Here is a 25,579-nt window from a genome sequence, read left to right as displayed (position 1 = left end):
ATATCACATTCTCACTAATCTATGAATTATCATCAGATATGTTCCTTAAAAACCTCACACTACTAACCTCAACTTCCTATTCTGGCTCCCATCCAGAGCCAGCCTGAAGAGGAAGCCAACACTGTGGACAGCAGAGGAGACTGAAGGAAATTATCTGGGTCTTCAATAACACTGCTGGGCCCCTGGATCAAGCACACCTGAAGCCCATCCTTTCTCTGGACTTCCTCTTATGTTACTGTTTTGGTCAGTTGGGGTTTGGCTATCTGCAGCCAAAGTCATCTTGATTCCCAAAGCTACTTAAAAATCCCAAATGGCAAGTCATTTTATATTCCAGAACCTGAAAACAGCATCATTGCTCCTTAAAGAACAGGTTCTTTAAAGAACTATTCTTCACCTTACAGTTGGACTCTTTACTAATAAGGTAAGGACAGGTGAGGTTCAGCAAACAGTGGGGCCTCTCTGTGAACACTGAAGAGCTGCTCTATTTTCACTAGTTCAGGAATCACTGCAAGGTGAGACTTTAAAAGAAAGCCCAAGTTTTCTTAACTACCATCAACTTTGTATTTTTCTTTTCTAAAAATCAAGTATTTTTAATAATTTCCTTTTTAAATAGCATTACCTTTATGCTTTGCCAATATTTTCAATACACAAAATGGACTTTCTCCTACGTATCAAGTAATCAAAAATCAAAGGGCATTTTGACCTTTAGGATAAAAAGCCAGCATATACTGTAAATTTGAAATCACCGAATCACTAAGACAAGTAATTAAGTCACAACTCTATTGTTAAAAAAAATCAGCTTTACTTACTAGAAAAACTAGTGATCCATCAAGTCCTAGCATCTAAAATAAATAACATGCATTAGTTCAAGATGCAACAGAATTTTTCACTGTTTATTAAAAAAACCTCATTTTCCTTTCAACATCTTTAAACATAATATGTACCCAATATCTTCCAATATGGTCTATCATTTTCAGAGAGTGAAAAACTTCTGTTCATGGGAGTTTTATAATTTGGATCTCCTTTTATTCCAAATCATATGATTATAAAGTTAAAAAAAACTCCATCTTGGGTTTAATTCTTACATTAGATATGGAGCCAGTTAAGATTTCATGATACAACTGTATTATTTTGTCAACTGAAGCATCAGAATAACACTTCATTTTTGAAAGTCCACAATTTCAAGTTAAACACTCCCTATGTGGAGCAAGGGGTGTATTAAAGGCAGAAGACAGAAAAAGTCTTCAGTAGATCTTCATCATGTATTTTTAATATTTTCATCCCAAATAATACATCGCTTAATTTTCCCTAGAAATTAAAGTTCTGGTAACTGTTTTCATCCAATGTAACTGCAAAATTAGTGTATACACTGAACATATAGCCAACTTTAAGATACATATTAGGATTAAAACTCTAGGATGCTTAATAGAAAGAAGTCTTACTCACTCTTTCCCATGTAAGCTCTTCTGCAGCTCGGTCCCATTCTAAAGCATTCCAGTTCATGTCGTCTGCAAATATAATTGTTAGTTTAAAGATTACTAATGGAACTTGAATTACAAATATAAAACATACTCTTTTAATTTGGTGTTTTATAACTGTTTTTGAGAAGTTAAACCGCATTTAAAACTTTTCCATACTGAGTATTTATTTACTTGTTAGGCAATAAAGAATAGATATAAATAAATACAACATTTAAAATAAATTGGATGATTCTCGAGTGTGATAGTGTGAGAAAGGAAATAATGTGAAACAGGAATTCAACAGCTCTGAATCAAGAATGAATCTGGTGGCTTTGAGAAAAGTAAGGAAGCCAGGGGACCAGAATTCTCTGGGCAGAAGATGTGGTATGAAAGGCAAACAGGGAGCAGATCACACAAGAGGAATGTGAAACCTGGATTTTATTTCGTTCTTCAGTATAACGGGTAAATCACTGACAGATTTTAAGGGCAAAAGAGCAATACAAATACCATGTGGAGCAAGAATACAGTGCAGCAAGAACGCAAGAAGGAGGACCAGTTAGGACCTCCTGCATTAGACTAACAGAAGGAAATGACGGCCAGCACTAGGGTAGCAGCAGTCCACATTCTCAGAGCCTAAAACACATCCCTGCCTCTCCTGCAAAGGCCTCTTGCTCCCATGACGCAACAAGCTTCTTCTCATCCTTCAAGTCTCAGCTCAAATATTACTTACTCTAAGCTACCTGGGGAATCTTGCTTAAAACAGGTATCTCCCCAGTAGCATCCTCAGAGCAACCTGCACATTTATCCCAGTATGTAACAGCAAGTTTGTTCACTTGGATACTCCTGCTTCGTCACTAGATCAGAAACTCCATGAAGGCAGGGACCTGGCATTTTGAGTGCATGGGACACACGAAACACTCAGGTACCAGCAATGATAAGTGGACCCAGAGACACTGCAACGCTTAACAGGAAAACTCTAGTGCGGGAGGAGAGAAAAGAAGGCGGTGAGCCACTGACAGCTGACTGCCAGGCTGGTCTCAGTCTTCTTTTATATTCCAGAGTTTTACTCCAGAAAGTGAGAAATTGGTTTCTCTGGGCGGTATCTGGCCTGTAGTACACACTTCAATTCCTCTTCTTTGATATTAACAGTTGCACTGACTCAATAAAAATGGCCAAGAAGTAAGATAAATCTGGGTCAAATTTTTTAAAAAACAGAATCCATTCCAACTTACAAATAATTTCTTCCTATCCATCCTATAAAAAGATCTGTGCGAAACAGAATTTTAAAACACAAAACGTGCCCTGCTTCATAAGAAAAAAAATATATGCGTATTCACATCCATAAACGCAAGTTTGCCAAAATACAGTCAAAACAGGTTAGAGACAGAATTTCAAACCCATTAAATTTTGAAAACTCCAGTCCTCCCCAAACTAAGCTGGGAATGGACTCATGGTCACGAAGGAAGGGTGAGGACAGGCCAGCACCGTTACCCTGCGCCCCGTTGTTGGCATCGGCTGCATCTTCCCCGCCTGCGTCATCTTCTTCCTCGTTCTCCTCTTCCTCCTCCTCCGCCTGGTCATCCTGGGCATCGGGGTTCTCCCCCACCACCGCGTTCTCCGCTGGTGGGTTTGCAGGCTGCTCGGGGGCCACATTTTCAGCACCATTGCCTCCTGCGGGAGCCTAAATGACAGAGGAGCACAGAAACTGCCTACCTTGTCTCAGTTGTATTCTGTTTCCAAATCGCACTCTCCCTGCTAAAGAAACAAAACTAGCAGATACAAATTTTATTAAAAATCCAAAAATCAACTCTCAAGGGCATCTCTTCTTAATGTATGTGAACTTGGATCAACTTCGTATATGAGAATTCAATAGTGTACATATTCATTCAGCATAATTCAGAGATTAACATTTCGCAGAGTATTATAGAAAACGGGTTAACAAATCTGGCTATCCTGAACACGTCATTTCATAATCCTTCTTTATAAGGCATCTCTTGTCTTTACTGACCACTTCAGGCCTGAAAATATACTTGTGTGTCTATTTATTTGTTTACACACAAACTGATATATAACTTAACTCGCAGTTATCAGTGAACACTTGAGGAAAGGTTTCTGACTTCTGCTCAGTGGGGAAGCCTGTCCATATGGACCTTATCAGTTCCCACATGTACACTTCCCTGGCTCTTCCTGGGTTTTGCTACCTACCAAACACAAAGACCTAGCTGCAATTAATTAAAACACTGAATGCCTATGGGGTCAATGAAGATTCTAAAAGAACTGCATTAAATGCTTAAAAAATATGAGGTATAATGATAAAAGTATTAATACTAGGTAAGAACAGCATCCTTTCTTTATGGTCCCTTTTTTCATATATGTGGTTTTCAAAGGAGAAGCTGTACTCTTAATTCTGTAGAGAAAAGGTATAGCGGAATTTGATGAAATTAATCTTCACATTAAGAAAAGCAGAGAAGGTCCTCAAATGAAAAATTAAGTCATTAATTATCATTTGAGTTAACTTTATAGTCAATTTTTCCATAATAAAATTTTATGTAGTGCAAATTGTTTTTGTAAGTTTTTTTTTTTACATTTTCAGCCCTATAATTTCTCAGCAAGCAAGATACTAAAACTCATTTATCATATCCTCTTCTCAACACCTCTTGCAAATGCTCTTACATCTAAGCATATCATCTCTCATGCAGGAAACGTAAAACTGTAGAAGACTGTTAGCAACAGTGTTTTAATTTTTCTATTTTTGGTAAAGTTTCTACTAAAAGCAACAAAGATGAGGCATTTTACACATGAAGAAACTAATGAACAAAGAGGGTAGGGGCCCTCCTTGATATAATGCAGCATGTCAGAAGCATCTGTAAGGAGGTGTGTCTCTCAACTTCCAAGCCAGCATGAAGCAGCTAACCCAGGCAAAGGCAATGAAAGAGCACTCCAGCATACTCCCTGACACTAGTCCCAATCTCGCTAGAAAACTAAGTCACAATAGCATTCTTTTGATTTTCCACATCTTCCTTACTCTTCTCCCAAACCTTGTCACTGTCCTGCTTTGCAATGAGGGACATGGGAGTCAAGGGTTTGGGTCTTAGAGGGTGCCAATAATTCTTATGTCTTACCCCAAATTAAGACAAACTCGGGGATGCAGGGAGTTACCTCATTCTGGTGATGCCCAGCAGCGTTGAAGGGTGGGGCAGCATGCTCCAGCCAAATCGGGGCTCCCCCGTGGACTATCTGCTCTCGCAGCCACACAAGGCTGATGAATGCACACAGTGTGCACGTCACCACAAAACAACCCTGCAAACAATCTGCCAATAAATTGTCCCTATTTAAAAAAAAAAAGTACGTAGAATTATTCCAAAGAATACTTAAAAATTAAGAAACCAAAGACAGCAACATTTCATTTTACATAAAAATCCCAGAAAGAACAGCCAGAAAAGTCAGTCATACTTTCTGGTAAAAATCAGTCTTTCAAAAAAGAGTTATTTCTGAGGATGGTGACATTTTATTTATCTTATAAGATGGACAAATGTTTATTTATACATTTGTATTATATGTGTTTATATTATAGAAGGTAAAGAATAACATCAGATCTACATAAATCAGCTATCCAGCCTCTATTTGAGCATGACTGAGAAAAAAGAAGGCAGCAAGCAAAAAACCGAAAGTAGCCAAACACTGGACAAAAGCCAAGCATTAAATATATGTAATTTACTAACAGTAAATGACTTTGTCCAACCCTTACTAAGAATTTCCTTGTCCTTATTTTACACACGAGTTTAACAAACTTGACTAGCTGATACCTAAGCCCATGAAAATGAACAGAATCAGCAACTCAGAAAGATGCAGAAGAGCCTCTAGAAAGGCCCGAGGACAAAGGCAAAGGAATCTGAGAGACAAGCAGCACACGATGTGTGAGGCAAAGAAGCCTGTGGCACCTCTTACAAATGTCTCAGAAAGCAGATTAAATTTTGATGCTAACTGCAAATATACCAAAAGTGTATTAGTTCCTCAACAAATTCAGACAGATCAAGTATGGTTCCTTTATGACGATAGATGAAAATACACGGAGTATTGTAATACTGAAGATTTCTCTCTTTTCCTGTCTGAAGGCATATCCTTCCCTGGTCTATGTCTGGTTTCAGAATAATTCAAAGGTAACTCAGGAATCTTTGCAGCCTTCAGAAAATTCAGTATCATAATGGAATGACTTTTTTCCTCGACAGAGAACCTGAGGAAGGGTAGACCTCGGCCTAATAGCTCCAAACTGAACTGATGTTGCCCTCAGGTATTATCTGGACTATACCTTAATAAAAAGAGGAACAGTAATTACCCCCTTATTAAAGAACCCTCCAGACCATTAAAATTTTGACAGGTCTGGACTAAAACACCCTCTTCCCTACTCCTTCCCTTGTCATCAGCAGTAAGAATAGCAACTGCTTGTTACAGATTTTAAATGGTGACAAACTTTGTAGAATCCTTTTCCCTTCCCTCACACCTTGAATCTGGGCTAGTCTGTGAACTGTCTGGACCAGAAGTGATATTTCCTAAGTTCTAGCTTTCGAGCTTCCACCCTCACCCTTTTGGAATTCTGCCGAGACTACCATGTAAAGAAGCCCCGCTAGCCTTCTGAAGATGAGAGGCCATGTGAAAGAACCAAGGCACCCCATCTTAGACCATCCAACCTCAGTGAAACACATGTCGAACTGAGGCAAGTCCAACAGATGAACTGATCAGCTGAGCCCAACCTAAACTGCTAAGTCCCAGAATTAGGAGTAAATAAAATGGCTGTTGTTTTAAGCCACTACATTTTGGGGACAGCAATCGTTTTAATAGCAATAGCACATGTTTTGCAGCAATAGTTAACTGATGTACTGTGCCGACAAGTGACCGGAAGAACTGAGCTACAGGGTATGTAGGAGCTGCTGAGATATTAAGAAATTTTAAGTAAAACTTCAGAAATAAAATGTATTCTATAGAGAAAATAAAACACTACTCAGAAAAAATTAACGATTTTGTTATAAGTGCTTTCAGAAAAACTGGCTCAATTCTTCAAATTCTAAAAGGCAGCATGAGATTGATTATAAAACCAACCTATGTTTACAATTTCTTTCAACTATCCCCACCAAGCCTCCAGCATTCTTCCCGTGTCAATGAGTAAGCGCATGAAGGCAATTCAGGTGTGTTCCAATAGCCAATCACGTCAGAGAGAAAAGGGCATCCTGCCAACGTAAGGCAAACACCACCTCTGAGTTCTGGTGATAATCCTGCTATATGTTAACATAGTGCTCAAAATTCACATACAGTTTTTACATATATTTGTGAATGTAGTCTTGGAACAGCCCACCTACAACCCTGAGGCATGATCTTCCTCATTTTATAGATGAGGAAACAGGGTTCAGAACTATCCAATGATTTGCTCAAGGTCCCCAAAACCTGGCAAACGCAGGAACTTTTTTATTCCATTATCAGGGTTCCCCCCCACCCCGTTACAACCAGCTACCTTGCTGCATCACCTAAGTGATCACATCTGTCAAACAACCAGATGTTTAATGATTCCACCAACAAGAAGTCAAAGTGGTAGGTAAGTGGAATACGGCCTGTTTATCTGGCATTTTCACTGACATAAGTGTTTTTCACAAAGCCAAAGCACACCAATTTAAGCGCTGGTAAAATTACCATATTCAGCGATTTAAAACAGAAACCATTAAAGAATTAACATATCTCCACTTTACTGAACAGCACAGATGGGACTTTGAGTCACCTTTTCTAAACAACTGAGATACTTACTGACTGGCTGCTACACTGTTCTCTCAAAAACTACAATGATAAAATACAACTTCAGCCTCAAACTGAACAGAAAAAGACTGCCTGTTTGAAATGGTTCTTTAATGAGTTCATAAACGCTAAAATACAGTTTCCATCACTCTTAGCAGTCACCCCTTGCTTCCTTCTGACCTCCCTCGCTCATTCTTTCATGTACTTTTATTTCCTATACAATTCCTAAATGGAAGCCAGGGCTAAGCTATGTCACATACACAGAGATGGCACCTCAGCCATTTAAGACTGATTCTCCTTGCCAATATACTAAGACTGTGTTCTGGATGGCTGAAATAAAAACCTGATGTCCAGAAATAGGACTACTGTCTTCTTTGTTTCCACTGAATCACTTCAGAGGTCAGTATTTTCATACAAAGTGTTATCTTATTACATCATTTCCAAACTCTCAAGTGTGTCAAATTACTGCTTCTCCTTTTTGTCACAGCCACAGCCATTAGTGCCCTATTCTCAAGATCCCTGTCTGCTTCTAAACATTACTTCAAAAGCTGTTCTAATATAAGTAAGGTTCAAGTTCAAAATCTTTTATCTTATCTATTCCCTTTACTGCCAAAGAAACAGAGATAAATTAAATAACTTGCCTGCTCTATCCAAAAAGGTGTACCCAGCAAATAGGAAAACCAAGTTACAGACACGCATAATGTTTCTAAGTATTTTCAACCATGACTAAAAATAATGATGCAGACACAAGGCACTTAAAGAACTCCTTCTTGATTTCTTTTCTGTCAGAAATGCAACATGCTCTCCTGCTCTCTTCTATTGCCATCTGCCTTATTTTTATGGTAACATACTCTGAATGTTTCTGTTCTACAAGAGGGTCTTATATTGTTCTTTGCCTTCACTGACATAGAGATCAGAAACCTGAAGTCAGCTGGGTACAAAAGAAGATTTAGCAGAGTCGCAACGTTTTGCAAGCTTAATATTCTAACGATTTTGATACAGTTAATCATTTACAGCATTTCTAATTCTAACATCAATAATAAATGAAACACACGTCTTCCCCAAGAAACTGCAACTACAGTGCTTCACGTCAAATTAAGATACAGTAAAACAACTACAGTGAACAAGTTTTCAGAGTAAATATTCTAATAATCACAAAAAAAAAAATTAAAGAAATTTGAATTCGAATGTCTGTGCTGTTAGAAACACTGTTTAAATGAACTGCCAGCACATGACTATGTGGAATACAACACTTCTCACACTGCACGACAGCTTTTTTAACGAGCTGTCCCACCATTACCAAACAGTCCTTTAAAAGACAGGTATGTTTTAAAACATCATTTATGGATGCCAGCTACTTCCACTGTAGCTGCAACTGCTGGAATAGGTAACAAATTATATTTGTCCTTGGAACAGAAGGACTTCTCACATTACAACAAAAGTAAGTATGGGAAGAAAAAACGAGCACCATTTACACTGCACCGCCTTCCACCAGCACAAGGTCAATACTCACGTGGACAGCATGTCTAGTGGCAGTGTCAGGAGTGAGCTCACAGAGCCAGTAAACAAGCACTTGTAGATACGGCCTACCAAAAAAGGGCAAGACAGCATACAATCACAACTCTCGTCATGAATTCGTACAGTTCCTCAGTTAAACAGAGGTAAAGTGGAACACCATGAATGCCACTGAAATAAACAGCCTTTTCAAGTTTGAGTCTCAAAATACTGAACTAAAACACAGTCAAGCATTAAAAATAGTGACAGTAAAGAATAAATGTTACACAATAATGCTAAGGTTTAGATTCTTTCCAAATTTACTTGTTTTTATTAAATGAGCTTAAACATTTGGGGGGGGGGACCTCAAGAAAAGATCTCCAAAATTGCAATATGAAGAAATTTTTTTTAACCTAGAATTCTAAAATTCATTAAGTCTGCTCATGAAAACAAACTTTTGGGGGTACACATTTTTGAAATTAAGAGGACTTTTCAGTAGAGTACATGCCTCAGTGCTATGATTACCAAACTAACAATGAATTTTTTTAAAAAGACAGATTCAAGGGTCCTCAAAAGGACAAAATCTTAAATCTGGCCCTGAAGGGAAAAGACAAAGTATGGCTGAATACACAGCCATCCCCTTATCCCCTCAGTCAGAAAAAGCAGGAACAGATTCGGAAATGGGGCCCAAGAGCTGAGGTTTTCTTTCAAACCAGTGCTTCTGTATTAGTTTAAGCATTCCCTATGGTCTTGCACCCAAAATTTAGTGACTTTAATGGCTATTTTCAAAAGCCAAGTCAAAATGGAAAGATAGGAAAAGATTTTCTCTAACAGAATTACTTACATATGTGTGTAAAATAGTCAAAGCAAGAATGTCTGTAACAAAGTAAAACTGACAACAAGCCAACTGTCTGTAGATAATAACATTTACAGTCATAGTGGAAGGCTAACAGACTTCTCTGAAATCACTAGATCAAATATCGAAAACTAAGTCAAAAATTAAGTAACAGTTAACAAGCTTGATTTCTCTTCTGACTAGTTTACATACACACTCATCCACAATTAAAATCTAAATTATATCACACAGTACACATCCTGTAACCTTTTTCCTTAAGTTAGCAATGTACCCATGGTGTCTTTTCATGTAAGATGTTGAGCTACCTTATTTTTAAGCACTCTAGTAAGGAGGCCTCTAATTTATCAATCTGTTTTCTTATCTACACAAAAGCTCCCTCTCTTTCAATCTCTTTTACCTTCTGGAACCACTTATAGACAGATACTAAAACATATGATGTAGTCTCCAGCTCTCAATTTTTTTCTCTCAGAATGCAACATCCTTTCTCCGAGCTACATCCTAGAGAGGCACTTGCTCAATCTTCTAGCTCACTAATTCACTCTTCAACAGTACCTGTTCTGCTATTTGGTGTATCTCCCAAGATACTCATTTTCATAAATGACTGAGTTTATTTTAAGAAGACATGAGGATATTAATTATACTTATTCAAAAACCTTGTTTGTGTTTAACTCTAAAGAATCATATCTATCTACTCTGGCACCTAATTCTACCGACCCCTCCCCATGACCTTAAGAACAACAAAGAACCTAAAAGGAATCTACTAATCGTGAGCATACCAATCTCCCAGGGAGCCTCCTATGTTTCCCAATTATTCAGGATCATTAGATAGCTGTTTTTTAAAAGAGGATAAAACAAATCTGAGAAAGAATCCATCTTTTGCCATCTTTGAAAGCTTTAATAAACTTTGAGGAATAAAATTCAATTTCCATCCAATTATGGTTTCATTTTGCTTTTCCAATTCTTTCATGAACCCTAATTTTTAGCCTCTGTATGCTGTTTTTCTTTCCCACATTCATTCAAGAAACTGACTAGTTAAAAAAGTTCTTAATTCAGGTTAATAATGTTCTCTAAGTGAGGCTTTCCTAATATATGACATTATAATATCAAATTATTAAATGTCATTCAAACAAGTATGTGATACATTATCACTTTATAATATTAAATAGTTTTGCAATGTTTAAACAACTCTAACCACAGAGGTACAAATACTCACATGCTGTAAGAGGAACGACTCCCAACCATGCGAAGGCCACAAGTGTATAATGAAACCAATACCGTATTGCAGTGCCAATACTGGTAACCAGTCCAGCAAATATATCTTGGATTGGAAGCCGTGAAGGCATATCTGGGGAATAAACTATAAGGGGGAGAAAGGTCATATAATTTCATGAAGATTAAAAGACAGCTTATATGCTAGGCACGTAGAGCTATCTTAGCTTTCAGTATTTGTATGGCACTGAAATATTTTTTCTATAAGAAAAGTGAATCAAATAATTACAATACAGGGGGAGGGTACAGCTCAGTGGTAGAGTGCATACACAGCATGCACGAGGTCCGGGGTTCAATCCCCAGTACCTCCATAATAAATAAATAAGCAAACCCAATTACCTCCCCCACACTCACAAAACAACAACAACACATATATACATATGTATATAATACCACATTTACCCAGCAGTCATTTAAGAGAGCAAATCACGTAAGAAATGTGGAAGTCAACAAAAAAGGCCTCTGAGCAGGCAAAAAGATTCAAGAGAAGTACGCATCCCTCACTCACAGCCAGGAGCCTTATGCAGGGCTGATTTACACATATTTTAGAATTCAAACATAATAATTATCTGGTTTCCCAAATTATAAAAGATCACATAAAGTGACTAGGACCAAAAGGCTGATGGCATGTCATCAAGAAAGAACACTGCCCCCGATTCCAGCCTTAGAAATAGCACTGAAAACACGCAGCCATCTGCAGCACGGCTATTTCCTGTAGGAGCAAACTGACGTTTGTGAGCCAATCCTCCTCACAATTTCAGCACAACAATTAACATTCCAAATGGTAAATGCAGGTCTTCCCACGCCTCTGCAAAGGTGTGGTTCAACACTCAGAAAAAGTTTCTGCCACAGGTAATATTGTGATTTATAAGAAATATATATTTGGTCTTTGTCCGGTAGTTCCTAGCTCACAGCTCCTAAAACCCTAGGAATGTCCTACGCAACAAAAGGTGTCTTTTGTTATGTTAACTAGGTGGCTTTTGGGGTGTGGGGAGAGCTTGGAGTGGGTTTTCCAGGAGGAACCTACCAAGTAATTAGAGGGCTGGGACTTTAAGCCCTACCCTCCAGACCTCCAGGGAGGAGGGGAGCTGAAGGTAGAAACAATCGTCAATAGTCAATAATTTAATCAATTATGCCTACATGACAAGGCCTTCATAAAAACCCAAAAGCCCTGGGATTCAGAGACCGTCCAAGTTGGTGAATACATGGAGATTTGGGGATAATGGTGTGCTCCCCCTTCCTACATAGCTTACCTTATGCATCTCTTCAATCTGGCTGTTCCTGAATTATATCCTTTTATACTAAACTAACGATCTAGTAAGTAAAATGTTTCTCTAAGTTCTATGACCTGTACTAGCAAATTAATTGAACCCAAGGAAGGGGTCATTTGGGAATCTTTTAAATTTAAAGTCAGTGGGTCAGAATGTCAGAAGCACAGGTAACAGCCTGGGTTTGTGACTAGCATCTGAAAGAAGTTAGGGGACTGAGCCCTCAGCTGGTGGAACCCAGTGCTATCTAGGGACTGACGGTGTCAGAACTGAGTAAAGCTGCAGGATCCCCAGTTGGTGTCCTGCAGAACTGCTTGCTGACGTAGGGACACCCACTCCCACACACACGTTGGAATTGTGTGTGAACCTATTTACCCCATTTTAGAAAGATTTCCTTTTTAAATGGTGTCAATGAAAACCACTTCTCTACCAATAGGTACCTCAGAAACAATATACAGAAGGAACAAACGTTTCTTTCTCCAGTGAGGCCAGAACAAAGAACTATGATAAAGTTTTAAAATCAGTGATCTAAAATTTATGAGCATACTGTTACAAAACTATTCACAGCTATAAACATTAAGGAATAAACAAGTAACAAACTAACTTTTACAACACGCCCACAAAGACCACTTACTTTAAGAGGATATTTGATAAACAGTAGCAAGTCATTAAACCAGTAAATAGAATTTTTGAGAAAGATAAAACAGAGCACATGACTGCTGAATGAAAACTACAATAGTACAAACACAAACTTTTACTGGCCTCACAACAAAAAAGCTCACATGATTATTTCCCATTAATCAAACTTCATGAAGATATTCAACTATTTAGTCTTGCAGTTTGCAATAAACTTTTAAGCCGTAGTTTTTATGCCCTACAGAAAAGACTACAAAATAACACAATAGGCATTTTTTTTAGCACAATGAATATAAAGCTTCAGAAGTAAAACTGTAATAATTTTAAACTATTATAAATTTTAAAATAATTTATAAAAATTTATAAATTTTATACTTTTCACATAAAAAACAAAGTAAAACTAACACTAAAGAATTCACATGCAGCAATTCAAAATGCTTTTAAGGAAAAAAAAAAGAAGATAAAACACAAAAAACCTTTGAGGGGAGGGGAAAGGAGAGGACAATGTACTATGATCCCAGAATGAAAATATGCCTGAAATTCTTGATAACTTGCCAGTATAAACCTCTACTTATTTAAGATAAACAACATTAAATATCAATCAATAGATAAAGGAACTGTAAAATATAATCATTATTTTAAAGACCTGCAAAATATTTATCATAGGCTTACAAAATATTGAGCTTAAAATTAAGTCTTATTTCTAAAAAGTGAATTAAATCTTTGTCTTTATTATTGTTGTTAGTCCAACTTACACAATTTTAACTCAAAAGACAACCCAAATTTGAACAGGGATGGGTTACTTGATAAATTCAAGGCATCATTAATTTTTCACAGTGAATAATGGTATTATAGCTATGTTTTTAAAAAAGAACCCTTACTTTTTAGGCATACATGCTAAAATATGTACAGAAATCATAAATGATGGGGTTTATTTTAAAAAGGATGGAGAGGTGGAACAAGAACATAGGTAATGACATGTACAGGCCGTGAGTTGAAAATGGGTGAAACGGAGTGATAGATACATATGGGCTCATTATACCTTTGTATATACATTTGAACTAGTCTAAGTAAAAATTTTTTTTAAATCCCCAAAATTAAATCACTCTCTCTCATACACACACACACGTATGTATGTATGTGTTATAAGCTGACATGTAGTTTTTAAAAATATTTTCCAAAATGTTACAGCAATACTTTCTATTACTATTAAAGAAAAATGAACCTGAAAATAGTTGCCTTAGAACTGTTTAAACATCTTTATGCCGCCAGTTATAACCTAGAAATGCAGTGAAAACTTCTAAAGAACTTACTTGGTGTGAAAGCAAATCTGTGCTTGCATAATTCACAGTATTCTTTTCGACTGTGTTTCAGCCACTGAACTAAGCTGCAATTACAAATGCATTCATAAGTACAGCGTTTATGACAAAGAAACTTTAACATTTCGTTGAAAATTAATACTGCTTTATTAAACTATTACATATCACAGAACTTTCACAATTTTAAATTTAGAATATCCTTAACATTTTACCACTGATGCCCTCTAACAGTACAGAACCATACCAAAGATACAACCAACATGTATTTCTACTATTAAAAAGCAATTTAGATTAACTGGACTAAATTAATGAATTAATGTAAACTGTAATCTCCTCAAAGTTAACTGAATGTGAAAGAATCTCCAAGCATCAACATCAGTTCTAAACTGGTCCCTTAATACTGCTACCTGGTGGCTAGGTCTGTCACTAACTGGCTGTCAGTTTCCTCACCTGCATAATAATAATACTCCACCTCACAGTTTTGTTGTAAGGATTAAATGAGTTAAGACGTATAAAAGCACTAGGTATTATCTGACACAACGCATTTCATAAATGTAAGGTATAATCACGCCAAGCAAAACTAGAAAGTCATAACACTTCCCATGAACAAAGTAAGCTCTCCATGGTAAAATTAACAAATAGGTACTCACATGCACCTAGAAGACAACATACAAAATGACATGGCATGGTAATAAGGAATATGGGTAATTTCCAAACTTTCAAAATAAATTTTTTAAAATAATTAATTACAGAGAAAGTTCACTGAAAACCACCCCCCAATTACATAGATTACAAAAGTGAGGCTCAGACATAAAAATTTTCTAAAGGGATAACTCACCATTCTTGATGGATAAACTTAATACTGCCGGTACATACACAAGGATGGTAAAGAGGTTTCTCAGGTGTTCCTTCTGACCGACACACTCTACATATGTCTATTAATGAAAAAGAAAAATTGAATTATCCTCGGTTGTAACTTTTTAAAAAATAACAAACCGCCAAAAACTGAACTACTATATGTTAAAGAAGAATCTATCACTAGGTAAAACATCAATCAACATCATGGAGAACTGAAAAGTGTGGAAAGGATGGTCATCAAGTATATAACTGAAATTTAAAATTCTATATTATATAAGTAGGCCAATTGTTCCTTTGTATGATCTTGTAAATAAATCCAAACTGAAAACAACAGAAACAGTGGTTTTATTTAAAACTGCACTCTCATAACTAACAAATAATAAATAGAAATATGCAAAATCAGGTACCATTCATGTCCTAAGTTTAAAGTCCTAAGTTGGGTCCTAAGTTTAAATTCCACAAAAACTCATCACAGGACTTAACGCAGAAACAGCAGTGAGCAGCCCTGGAGACATCCCTCCACTAGAGGGAGAGAGACGCACTCATGCACAATGGGGCACCCCAAGACCAGGAAGGTGCAAGGCTCGGAGAAGCAAGCCAAAGACTGCCTTAAGCACAAACTACTGGAGTCCAGGGCTACCGGGTCCATCGCCAAAGGGCAGCAGCTCTTCCCTCACTTCCTCCACCGGCGCCCCAAGTGGTTCTCAGGAAACATCTGTCCGTCTCGCCCAGGGTGGCATGTTAGTGACATACAGACGACTGAAACGGACCCACGTGCTCACTCGTGCCTTAATGCCGTCTTCCCACAGGACAACCTACCAAAACCTGGTCTCAACTTTCATTCACACCAACTTCTCAGCAATCCACCAAAGCCAAGTACCGACCCCACACAGGCAATCTGAGGGGCAACAGGCAGTGTGAACAAGGGGGAGGGACTTAACACAAGCTTCTGATCTACTCTCTCACAGGGAACTCCTCATTAGTGAGGAATAATTACAACCCAGAGCTTATCATTTATGGATTTAAAACTAAATCCCCGGCACCCACCAAAATAGGATACACACATGCTGAGCAGTGTGGCGTGATCCCAGACACTTAAGAGCATCACAGACTTGTGACTGCTCAATCTTTGGTGGCTAAACAACACTTGCTGAAGTTAGGATTATCGAGCACTTGGGGTGACCTAGGTGTTTAGCATGCTAGTCTCCCTGGTTATTATCAATAAACTAGACAAATCATTTCAGCAATGCAGAAAGGCCATGCACCAGCACCCATGGAAGAGCTATATTAACGTGCCAATCCTGTTCACGATGGGAGTCGCGTAGAGTTGTTCAGGCTGAGTCAAATTAAGCGAAGATTACAACGCTGTGCCTTTCAATTTCAGCTTTGGAACAGACCCTCTAGCTACTACCATCCAAAAAACTTTGATTTCCCAGAAATTGCAGGCACTTTACTGGGAATAACGCTGGTGGGTCGGCATGGTTTACCATCAGAACTACAAGGGAACTGAACCTTTCCAAACCTCCCATTTTCACCTTCATTCTTAATTAATGAAAACACCCTCGGCAAAAGCTTCCACTCTGGTCGGTCTTGCATATATCTAAGACTTTAAGCTCTAGAGGTGCAATACAAACTTCCCAGGCGTTTCATCTAATTGGCATCCGCAATCAAACTTCCAACCCAAAAAAATAGAACCACGCTCCCATTCCATGACTCCCAGCAGCAATGTGCATGCAGCTTGCATCAGCTTTGAGTACCCTAATTTCCTCAAGTGCACACTTCAGTCTAGGGAAACTCAGCGAGAAGGCACGAGGGCTCCGAGAAGCAGTGGGTGGGGATGCAGACAGAGGTTCCCTGGCGTGGACCCAATGCTGCACAGCAGATCACACATTTTAATGGCACCAAACTCCATACCCTGCTACAGAAGCCAGGGATTACCGCAGGTGCTAACACCAGGTTTGCCCTGCAAGGATCCGCCTTGAAGGATTTTAAGTGGACTCATTCCAATTACAGGACCTTGAAAGAGTCTAGTATTGTTTTTCGATCACTGCCCTCCCGGGCCACAGACTGCTGTCTTCCTTGGTTGTGACAGTCAATTACCAGATTCCCTCTATGGAACCAAATCTGTATTCTCAGTCATGGTGGTCACCAAGGTAGGCACAACTACTTCTTGACAGGGCCACAGGACGTGCAATCTAGGTTATCTAGAACCATCACAGCAATAGCAACCGATGCCCATGGGCATTGATTAGTTCCAGAATTCCCACAGCTCTGCAGGTAGGAGCCAAATGACCACTCAAAGTCCTTCATTACATCACGGTACCAGCCGTGAGAGCTTACACACCTGTGGATTAACTTTAGGGAGAGGCACGTGCTACTGCAGGATCAACCACTTTGGGTGGGCTGGGTGCAAGAGTAAGTGGGCTGGTGCAATCATAGGGCAAAGTGGTCCCACTTTATCCTGTCTCCCCAGCCAGCTCTCAGATGGCTGTGGGAGTAGACATCAGGGCACATTAGTGACAGTCCAGTAGTCAGAACACAGTGCAAAGGGAGGCAGCAGAGACACTGCTGCACTTATACAAACGAGGGCCATCACACTGCCCTCCAGAAACACCGTGACTGGTCAGCCATCAGTTACGTGACAATGGACTGGGGTTGGGCCAGGATAGCCCTCACTGGCAAACCTCAGCTAGCAGGGATGCAGAGACAAACACCAGGAACAATACCAACGTCGGTGTGAACGGCTGATCACCAGGTGGGCTCCTCCTGTGGTTTGGACCAGCCTCTCTAGGGCGACCTAGACCCCAGTGGCTTGAGGGAGCCTCAGGGGGGACCACACAGTGGGTAGCTAAGGGGTGTGCCCACTGCAAGAGGCACCACATCTCCCCATACTCTGCAGGAGGCCTGGGGTGGGGGGAGGGCGAGTGGCAGATGAGACTGGGGTCGGGGCAGGACTGGGGACACCAGATCTCCACTAAGCAGGACACAGAAACATACCTGAATAACAACAGACACTGATTTTCAGTAGACTCACCCTTTTGAAGGGCAAACCAACAACAATTAAGCAAACAAAACAAAGCAAACAAAACAAATCTAAATTAAGCCCCAGAGCTCTGTTCAACCAAGTCTAGACTAGAGAACTGAAACTCACTGGGCAAGGTCAAAACTATTTTCGTTGTAACACTTAAGACATTCTTTTACTCTTATTGTCTGGCCAGTGTACACTGGAGTTTTCCAGAGACTACATGAGACAGCTGTCTGAATGCAGCTGCCTCCCATTAAACCAGACATTCAAGAGATATGCAAATATAAAACAAATTCACTCTTTTCAACAAAACTTGGGGTTTGGAATAGTTATTTTCATGAAAAAATTATATTAACATATAATGGCTGTGTTAAGTGAGCAAATATTTCTAAATTTTGTTTTATTTTATTATACAGCAAATAAAAGCTCTTCTGAGTCTTTTCTAAGAGCGTACAGGGATCCCGAGAGCAAAAAAAGTGTGATTCCTACACATATATACCTACACATACACACACACACACACAGACACACACACACACACACACACACACACATAAGCTCAGGGAACACCTGAAAAAAATCAGAACAACTATGGCTCTCTCAAAATACACATATACACAAAATTATCATTAATTTTTATCAGGGACTTCACAAGTTCCACTGATTATATAAAAAGAAAGGGAAGGGAACATTAGACTTCGGAAACACCTTGTTTTAGAACTACGGAAATCTTTTACATAACAATAAAAAACAAAAGTATATCAAAATGGAAAATAAACCAAAAACAAATCAAACAAATGAACCTATGTATATCAAGCTGAATAACAAAACAGAGACTTTAAAACATGATCATACATCCTAAGACAGAAGGAAATACAAAGAAATCCTGGCAGAGTCCAGTAATCATCATGTTAGTAGCAATAATACCGACAGTCATTTTAAAACTTGGCGGATAAAGCCAGTAAGTAGTATGACAGTGGTATTGTGGTCATTTGTTTAAAAGAAGGTATTATCTCTTAGAACATATAAGTATTTACATGAAAAGAAAGTGTATCTAAGATTTCCTTTAAAACAATCTGGCAGATGTGTGGGGAGGTCAGAAGGAAAGGATAGAGATTAAAAAAAAATTATCAGCCACATGCTAGTATCTGTTAAATCTAGATGCTGGTTATTTGGAAGTTTATTACATTAATCTGTTTGTAAGAGTTTGAAATTTTACATAATGAAACTTTAGAAAAATAATCAAAGGTTAAACATGCAATTAGTAAATACCATAGATGAACTTTTATTTTACTAACACTACCAAGTCCAATTTTATCAATGAAGTTCTTTAGTAGGAAGTCTTAGATTCTGATTTATTTAATATAGACACACAAATATGAAAACTCATGTTAGCGATTTTTTTTTCATTGACCATGCTTTTAAAAACCTGTTAAAACTTTCACTGGCTATATCTTCATCAGAGAAAGAAAGCAGAGTAAGATTCAAATAATAACTCTCTCAACAATCCTAAAAACCTATTATTGTGCAAACAACAACCCAATTTTAATTTAAAACCATTTACTCTAAATGACTAATACAAGATTTTGTCCAAGAAACAGTATCACAAATCTTTTCTGCAGTACTGACTGTTTACTCCCACACGATGAAGTTGTGACTAAATGAGTTTTGTTCAAGAGTACCTTATGTATAAATATTTCCCTAAATGGAAATGCAAAGAGAGTCGGTATAAGTCAACCAGAAAGACAAGCTCTAGCTATAAAACACTTGTAGGGCAACCATTCAGTTGTTTAGCAGGCCCCGACCCACACCGTCACACCTTATCCACACTTTATCAGGGAACTAGGGGCCAGGAAAAGCTGTCTAAGAGACAAGCTGCACCTGCCACTGTTCCACATCCTCACCTAAGTTTCCTTAGCTAGTCTGTGTGTAGAAGGAATGGAAGCTTTTTCCCTGCCAATCCATGTTCCAGCAGAAAAATCTGAAACAAGGCATAGGTATATAGAGGTCATGACTAAACACTCTGGAAAACATAAGAAACTATTAACAGTTGCTACTTTTGAGGCATTAGGGTTGGGGGGAAAGTTCTTTCCTTATTTAATATGGGTATGTCACCTATAGTACAGCTGACCCTCGATATCCATGGACTGATTGCTTCCAGGTGCCCCCACGTACACCAAAAATTCAGGGTGCTCCAGTTCTGTAGTTGACCTTCCATTTCCTCAAGTTCCCTCCACATCCGCGGATTCAAGTAATTGCAGCTGAAAATTTCAATCTAAGGTTGGTTAAATTTGCAGATTTCTGAAACCTACAAATGTGCAGACCGACTACTTAATTATTGGAAAAAACCCGCATGTAAGTGGACCCAAGTAGTTCATTCAAACCAGTGTTGTTCAATGATCAACTGTATGTATTTGTGTACCATTCTGCTAGTATCTTACTTTTAAAATTGTAGTTTCCTATATACTTATGTTCAAAGACATGTGCAAGAATGTTCATAGAAGCTCCATTCATAACACTACCTCCAAAATGGAAACTACCATTTTGCCTAAATTTGGCAAATAAATTTGAATAAAAAAATTTTGGTATATTCACACAATTTAATACTACATAGCAAAGAGAATAAACCAACCAAAATTGCCAACCACAATTTAGATTTATCTCACAAAGTGATATTGAGAGATAAAGATACACAAAGAGTATCTACAGCTATACAATTCCATGTGTAAAAATTCAAAACCACGAAAAACTAACATACATTTAAAAATCAGGATAAAGGTTAGCTCTAGAGAAAGGCAACAGTAAGGACTAGCAGAGGCCTGACGAGAACCAAAGGTTCCAGGTCAAGATGAAACAGTCCCTATTCCTCCAGCCAAAGCCAGGACATCACATACAAAACAAATGTAAGGCGACTCTAAAAGGTGACGAGAAAGCAGACCAGCAGAAGGAGCTGCAACCTCAAGGAACTACGAGGCAGCGAGTCCTCTGGGTCTGTGTTTTGCCTAGTATCCTGGATTGCTGACTGAGGTGGAGAAGCTGGCCACCTAGAAACACCAATGAGAACAGACCAAAAAATTTCCCCCAAAAGCCTGTTCTTTCTAGTCAAGACCAGGAAAGGGACAACCCAGCAAGACAAAAAGGTTTTAGACAATAATTGCTGCTGTACCCCAGCAAAAAAGCACAAGAAAAAAATTTGACCCCACCACCTGTGACAGTCAAGGACAAGTGGGCAGTATACTTAAACTAGCTAACCCTATTTCAGTTCCTCAGGAGCAACTAAATTATCAAGCAAGTTAATGAGAAAACGAGGATTAAAACCTAACCTCAATTCCAAAAGACATCTTTTGACTTTATTATGCATCTTGTGTATAACATATGCATATGTCAAGTTTTCTTGAATGTTTGTTTTTCAAAATTTAATGTCAATATCCTATATATCTCTCCCATCTACTCCTCCAGCTTTATTATATTCTTCTGTTTGCACAATAGATTGCCCCTCTGATAAAACACATTACATTATTGAAATATAAGGATAAAAATGACTAGGGAATACAGCAGCTAATGAAGAAGCAGTTTCATTACTAGTGGACACTTCTACATTTTGCCAAGTTCTCTCTCTTTGTAAACTGTTTGAGTCCTTTGCCCACCTTACTAATTGGAGCCTTAACGATAAGAAAATAGTCCCCCAAAAAATTTTCAGCAAAAGCTGAACAGATACACTTCACCAAAGAAGGTATACAAATGAAAACAACGCTAACATCATTAGGGAAATGCAAATTAAAATCACAATTAAAAATGCTGATGGCTGCACAGCTATGTGCCTATATTTAATGTCACTGAATTACACACTTAAAAATGCTTACATTGGTAAATTTTACCATCAATGTTTTAATTAAAAACATTTAAAAAAAGTTTAAATCACAGTAAGATACCACTATATAACTATTAAAACAACAAAAAGAAAAACACATAACCCCTTACCACACATTCAGCAATCCTATTTCTAGGCATTTAAGCTAGTAAAATGAAAACTTATGTTCACACAAAAACCTATGTGAATACATATAATGATTTTATTCATAATTCCCCAAAACTGGAAACAATTGACCAAAGCATTCACAATTGGGAAATTTATAAACAAACTATGGTACATCCCTGCAATAGACTACTATTCAGCAATAAAAAGGAACAAATTGCTGATACATGCAACAATGTGAATGAATCTCAAATGCATTATGTTAAGTGAAAGGAGTGAGACTCAAAAAGCTACATACTGTTTAATTCCATTTATAACATTCTTGAAAATACATGTATGTATATGCATGACTGAGATATTATGCTGTACACCAGAGACAGACACATTATAATATACTTCAATAAAATAATAATAATAATAAAATAATAATAATAATAATAATAATATTAACATTCTTGAAAAGGTAAAACTATAGACAGAAACAGTTCAGTGATTGCCAGGGTCTGGGGGTGGAGCTGACCATAAAAGGGCACGGAGATACTTTGGGGAGTGAAAGAACTATTCTACACCTTTGATTATGGTGGCTAAATGACTGTATGCATTTGCCAAAAATTCAAAGACATTAAATAATGATACTTCAATTTTGAAAAATCGAAAGACCTTCTACAGTAGTGTCTAAGTAGATGTGGGAAGAAAGAACAAATGACAAAAGGTAGTAATATGGAAAAAAAATACTGTTCCCTCTCTAAAATATGGTCTAATGAAGTTGTAGACTGAAATGCATCCCAATGAGCACACCTACTTCATCCAACCAGGCAGGAATTAATGTTGTTAGGGACTGCAGAAACCAGCAGCATTAGTCATCAAACATTTTTGACTTCCACTTTCTGGTTATATGGCAGGACTGCACTTTCCTGCCACCTCTGAAATAATACATGGACATGTGACTTGCTTTGGTCAATGAAATATGAGCTATAATGATGTGTATTTCTAGGTAGAAGTTCTGGGCACTGATGAACACAATTCATCACACCGGAAGTTCTTGCCTCAATGATTGTGGAATCACGTGCCAAGACATAGTCTCCAATCTAAATCTCCAGGTGACCAGAGTTAGCATCTCTCCCCACCCACACTGGGCATGATAGGTCAGTGAGGAACTAACCTTTTGTTGCTTTAAGCTGCTCAGGTTTGGGGGTCATTTGAGACTAAGACATACATTAGGTCTCAGCAGCTTCACACACACACACACACACACACACGTCAGGAGCTGGGGTGAAAAGGAAAAGGGGAGGTGATGTTCAAAGGTTAGAAAGTTCCCATCGCATAAGATAAGAAAGCTCTGGAGATCTATTATTCAGCATAATGTCTACAGCTAACAATGCTTTGTATTATACACTTCACAGAGGATCTACTCTCAGAAAATTTTAAGTGTTCTTACTACACAGACAAGTAACAAAGGGGACAGGAGGAAACTTCAGGAGGTGATGGATATGTCTATGGCCTTGGTTTGATGAATGTACACTTATCCCCAAACTTATTAAGATGTATACATAATATATACATACATATCTTTTTTATATGCCAATCATACCTCAATAAAATGATTTAAAACAACAAAAAACAAGTAACAATTTAAAAAAAAAAACCAAGCACAACTACCACTAACATAGAAAGTCAAAGAAAACTCTTTCCACCATCTTTCCATGCTACTGTTAACACTGATGGAATGATGTGCCGGATGCTCTCAAGAGCATTAACAATGCTGAAAAGAGAGGCAAATGCCAGGTTCTTACCAAGCCATGCTCCAAAGTCATCATCTGCTTTCTAACTGTAATGATGAAGCATGGTTACACTGGTCAATTTCAAATCATGGATGATCACAGAGCTGGGAAAATTATTATGAACCTCACAGGCAAGTTAAAAACCATGATTTGAAGGGCAACTCAAAAATCTAGAAAAATGGCAAAGTAACCTGCTTCCCTTCTGTTAGTTTGGTTTCATTGTACTGACAACCTGAGCTGGCATCAAGGACCAGGAAGAAACAAGATAAAAACATATAGGAGAGAAAATCCTGGAATTCTTTTTCTAGGGATGTATAAATATATGCCAATACAATGCCTCAATGGGAAAAAGAAAACAAAAACGTCAAAGAAAGAATAATGTTTTGTTTACTAGGATAAATCCAAACACTGAAAACCTCAGAACAAGGCTAGGGGTACAAAAGGAGAGTGAAGGCTATAAAAGGCACAGCCCCAGGCTCTGCACTAAAAATGAAAAAACGTTCTGTGGTGGAGTAAGACTCCCACCAAATTCACATGCAGTAAAATTACAAATCTTACTCAGGCCAAAGTAAAATCAATGCACTTTGCTGGTTATGAACGCAAACCTACCTAGAACAATAAGGCAAAGCTCTTCCTGGTTTTCAAAGACAAATTTCTTCTGTTAAATCCTGCAGCAACTTTTGTTGTTTTATGTGACTACTTAGTATCTTCACAAAGCATACCTTTTAAAAGTTTCTAGCACAGTGCCTAGCTCAGTGAAGTTTTTTGAATGAAAAATCTTAGTGAGTGAGTAAGGAGACAGTCCAGAAGGTGAGAGAGAGGGGGAAAAACCCACCAGTGTGAGGGGTTATCAAGCTGGTGCCAGCTGTGGAAATCAGCACCCCTTTAGGGCTAGCCCATCCCATCAGGTTTTTTAGGAAAACAATACAGTTCACCAAATATATTCTAAGTATCTAATATGAGAAAAAATGAAAAATAACTCTAAAAGCTTTGGGTACATCCTAATGCTTAAGCCAATGTCTATCTTGAAAGTTCTTTCACATAAGATTTCAAAATGTTTCCATTTTCCCTCTCGTGATAAACCAGTGATAATTTAACAAGCAAAGGGTTTAATGCGTTTTATTTTTTAGAGCAGATTACATTTATGCAAAGTGTGAGAAGACAGTACGGTGCTCCCAGGTCCACAAGTACCATCTTACATGAGCTGGTACTTGGGTTATACTTAATGAACCCATACTGACACATTATCAGTAACCAAAGCCAACAGTTTATTCAGATTTCCTTGACCTTTATCTAGTGTCATTCTTCTGTTTCAGAATCCACATTACATTTAGTTGTCATGTCTCCTTAGGCTCCTCTTGGCTCTGGCAGTTTCTCAGACTTTCCTGGTTTTTGATGACTTTGATCATTTCAAGTAGTATTGCAGGATGCCGTTCTACCAAAATTTGATGGTTTTGCTCATGATTAGAGTGGGGCTATGGGTTTTAGGGACGAAAATCAACTAGGTAAGTGCCATTTCATCACATACTATCAACGGTACATACTACCAACATGATTTGACTGTTAATGTTGACTTCGATTCACCTGGTTGAAGTAACAAGGGATTTTTAATATCTGATTATCAACAAAAATTTTATAATTAGTAGCTATGATTACAGAAGGCAAATATTAAAAAAATGTATTATTGAAAAGTACTACTCAAAATATCAGTGGATAACCTGCCTAGCCAAAACCAGGAAAGTGGCTACATAAACTGTGGTACATTCACCACATGGAATTTATATAGTCCCTTAAAAATAGCAAATATGGGGGGAAAGTATAGCTCAAGTGGTAGAGCACATGCTTAGCATGCATGA

The 25,579-nt window shown here is 38.0% G+C and overlaps 1 protein-coding gene and 1 pseudogene across 4 annotated transcripts in view; one reads left to right on the top strand and one right to left on the bottom strand.

Moving 5' to 3' along the window:
* The window catches only part of MARCHF6 (membrane associated ring-CH-type finger 6), a 69,621-nt gene that overhangs the window by 36,170 nt on the left and 7,872 nt on the right, over positions 1-25,579 (bottom strand). For 2 of the 4 annotated variants that reach the window (XM_074356216.1, XM_074356227.1), the window contains exons 2-9: positions 14,922-15,018; positions 14,078-14,151; positions 10,805-10,948; positions 8,755-8,827; positions 4,620-4,788; positions 2,946-3,141; positions 1,447-1,508; positions 810-842 (exon numbers count right to left, since the gene is read on the bottom strand). In XM_074356216.1, the coding sequence (XP_074212317.1) occupies positions 810-842; positions 1,447-1,508; positions 2,946-3,141; positions 4,620-4,788; positions 8,755-8,827; positions 10,805-10,948; positions 14,078-14,151; positions 14,922-15,018 (848 nt within the window). The remainder of the gene's footprint in view (positions 1-809; positions 843-1,446; positions 1,509-2,945; positions 3,142-4,619; positions 4,789-8,754; positions 8,828-10,804; positions 10,949-14,077; positions 14,152-14,921; positions 15,019-25,579) is intronic. The other 2 variants (XM_074356221.1, XM_074356235.1) reach the window with 1 other exon arrangement.
* Positions 23,668-24,031, top strand: LOC141575651 (small ribosomal subunit protein uS8-like; annotated as a pseudogene).

The sequence above is a fragment of the Camelus bactrianus genome, chromosome 3 (genome assembly GCF_048773025.1).
Source record: "Camelus bactrianus isolate YW-2024 breed Bactrian camel chromosome 3, ASM4877302v1, whole genome shotgun sequence".
Lineage (NCBI taxonomy): Eukaryota > Metazoa > Chordata > Mammalia > Artiodactyla > Camelidae > Camelus > Camelus bactrianus.
Note: the sequence above shows the minus strand (reverse complement) of the source record. Positions and strands in the feature narration are given on the sequence as shown.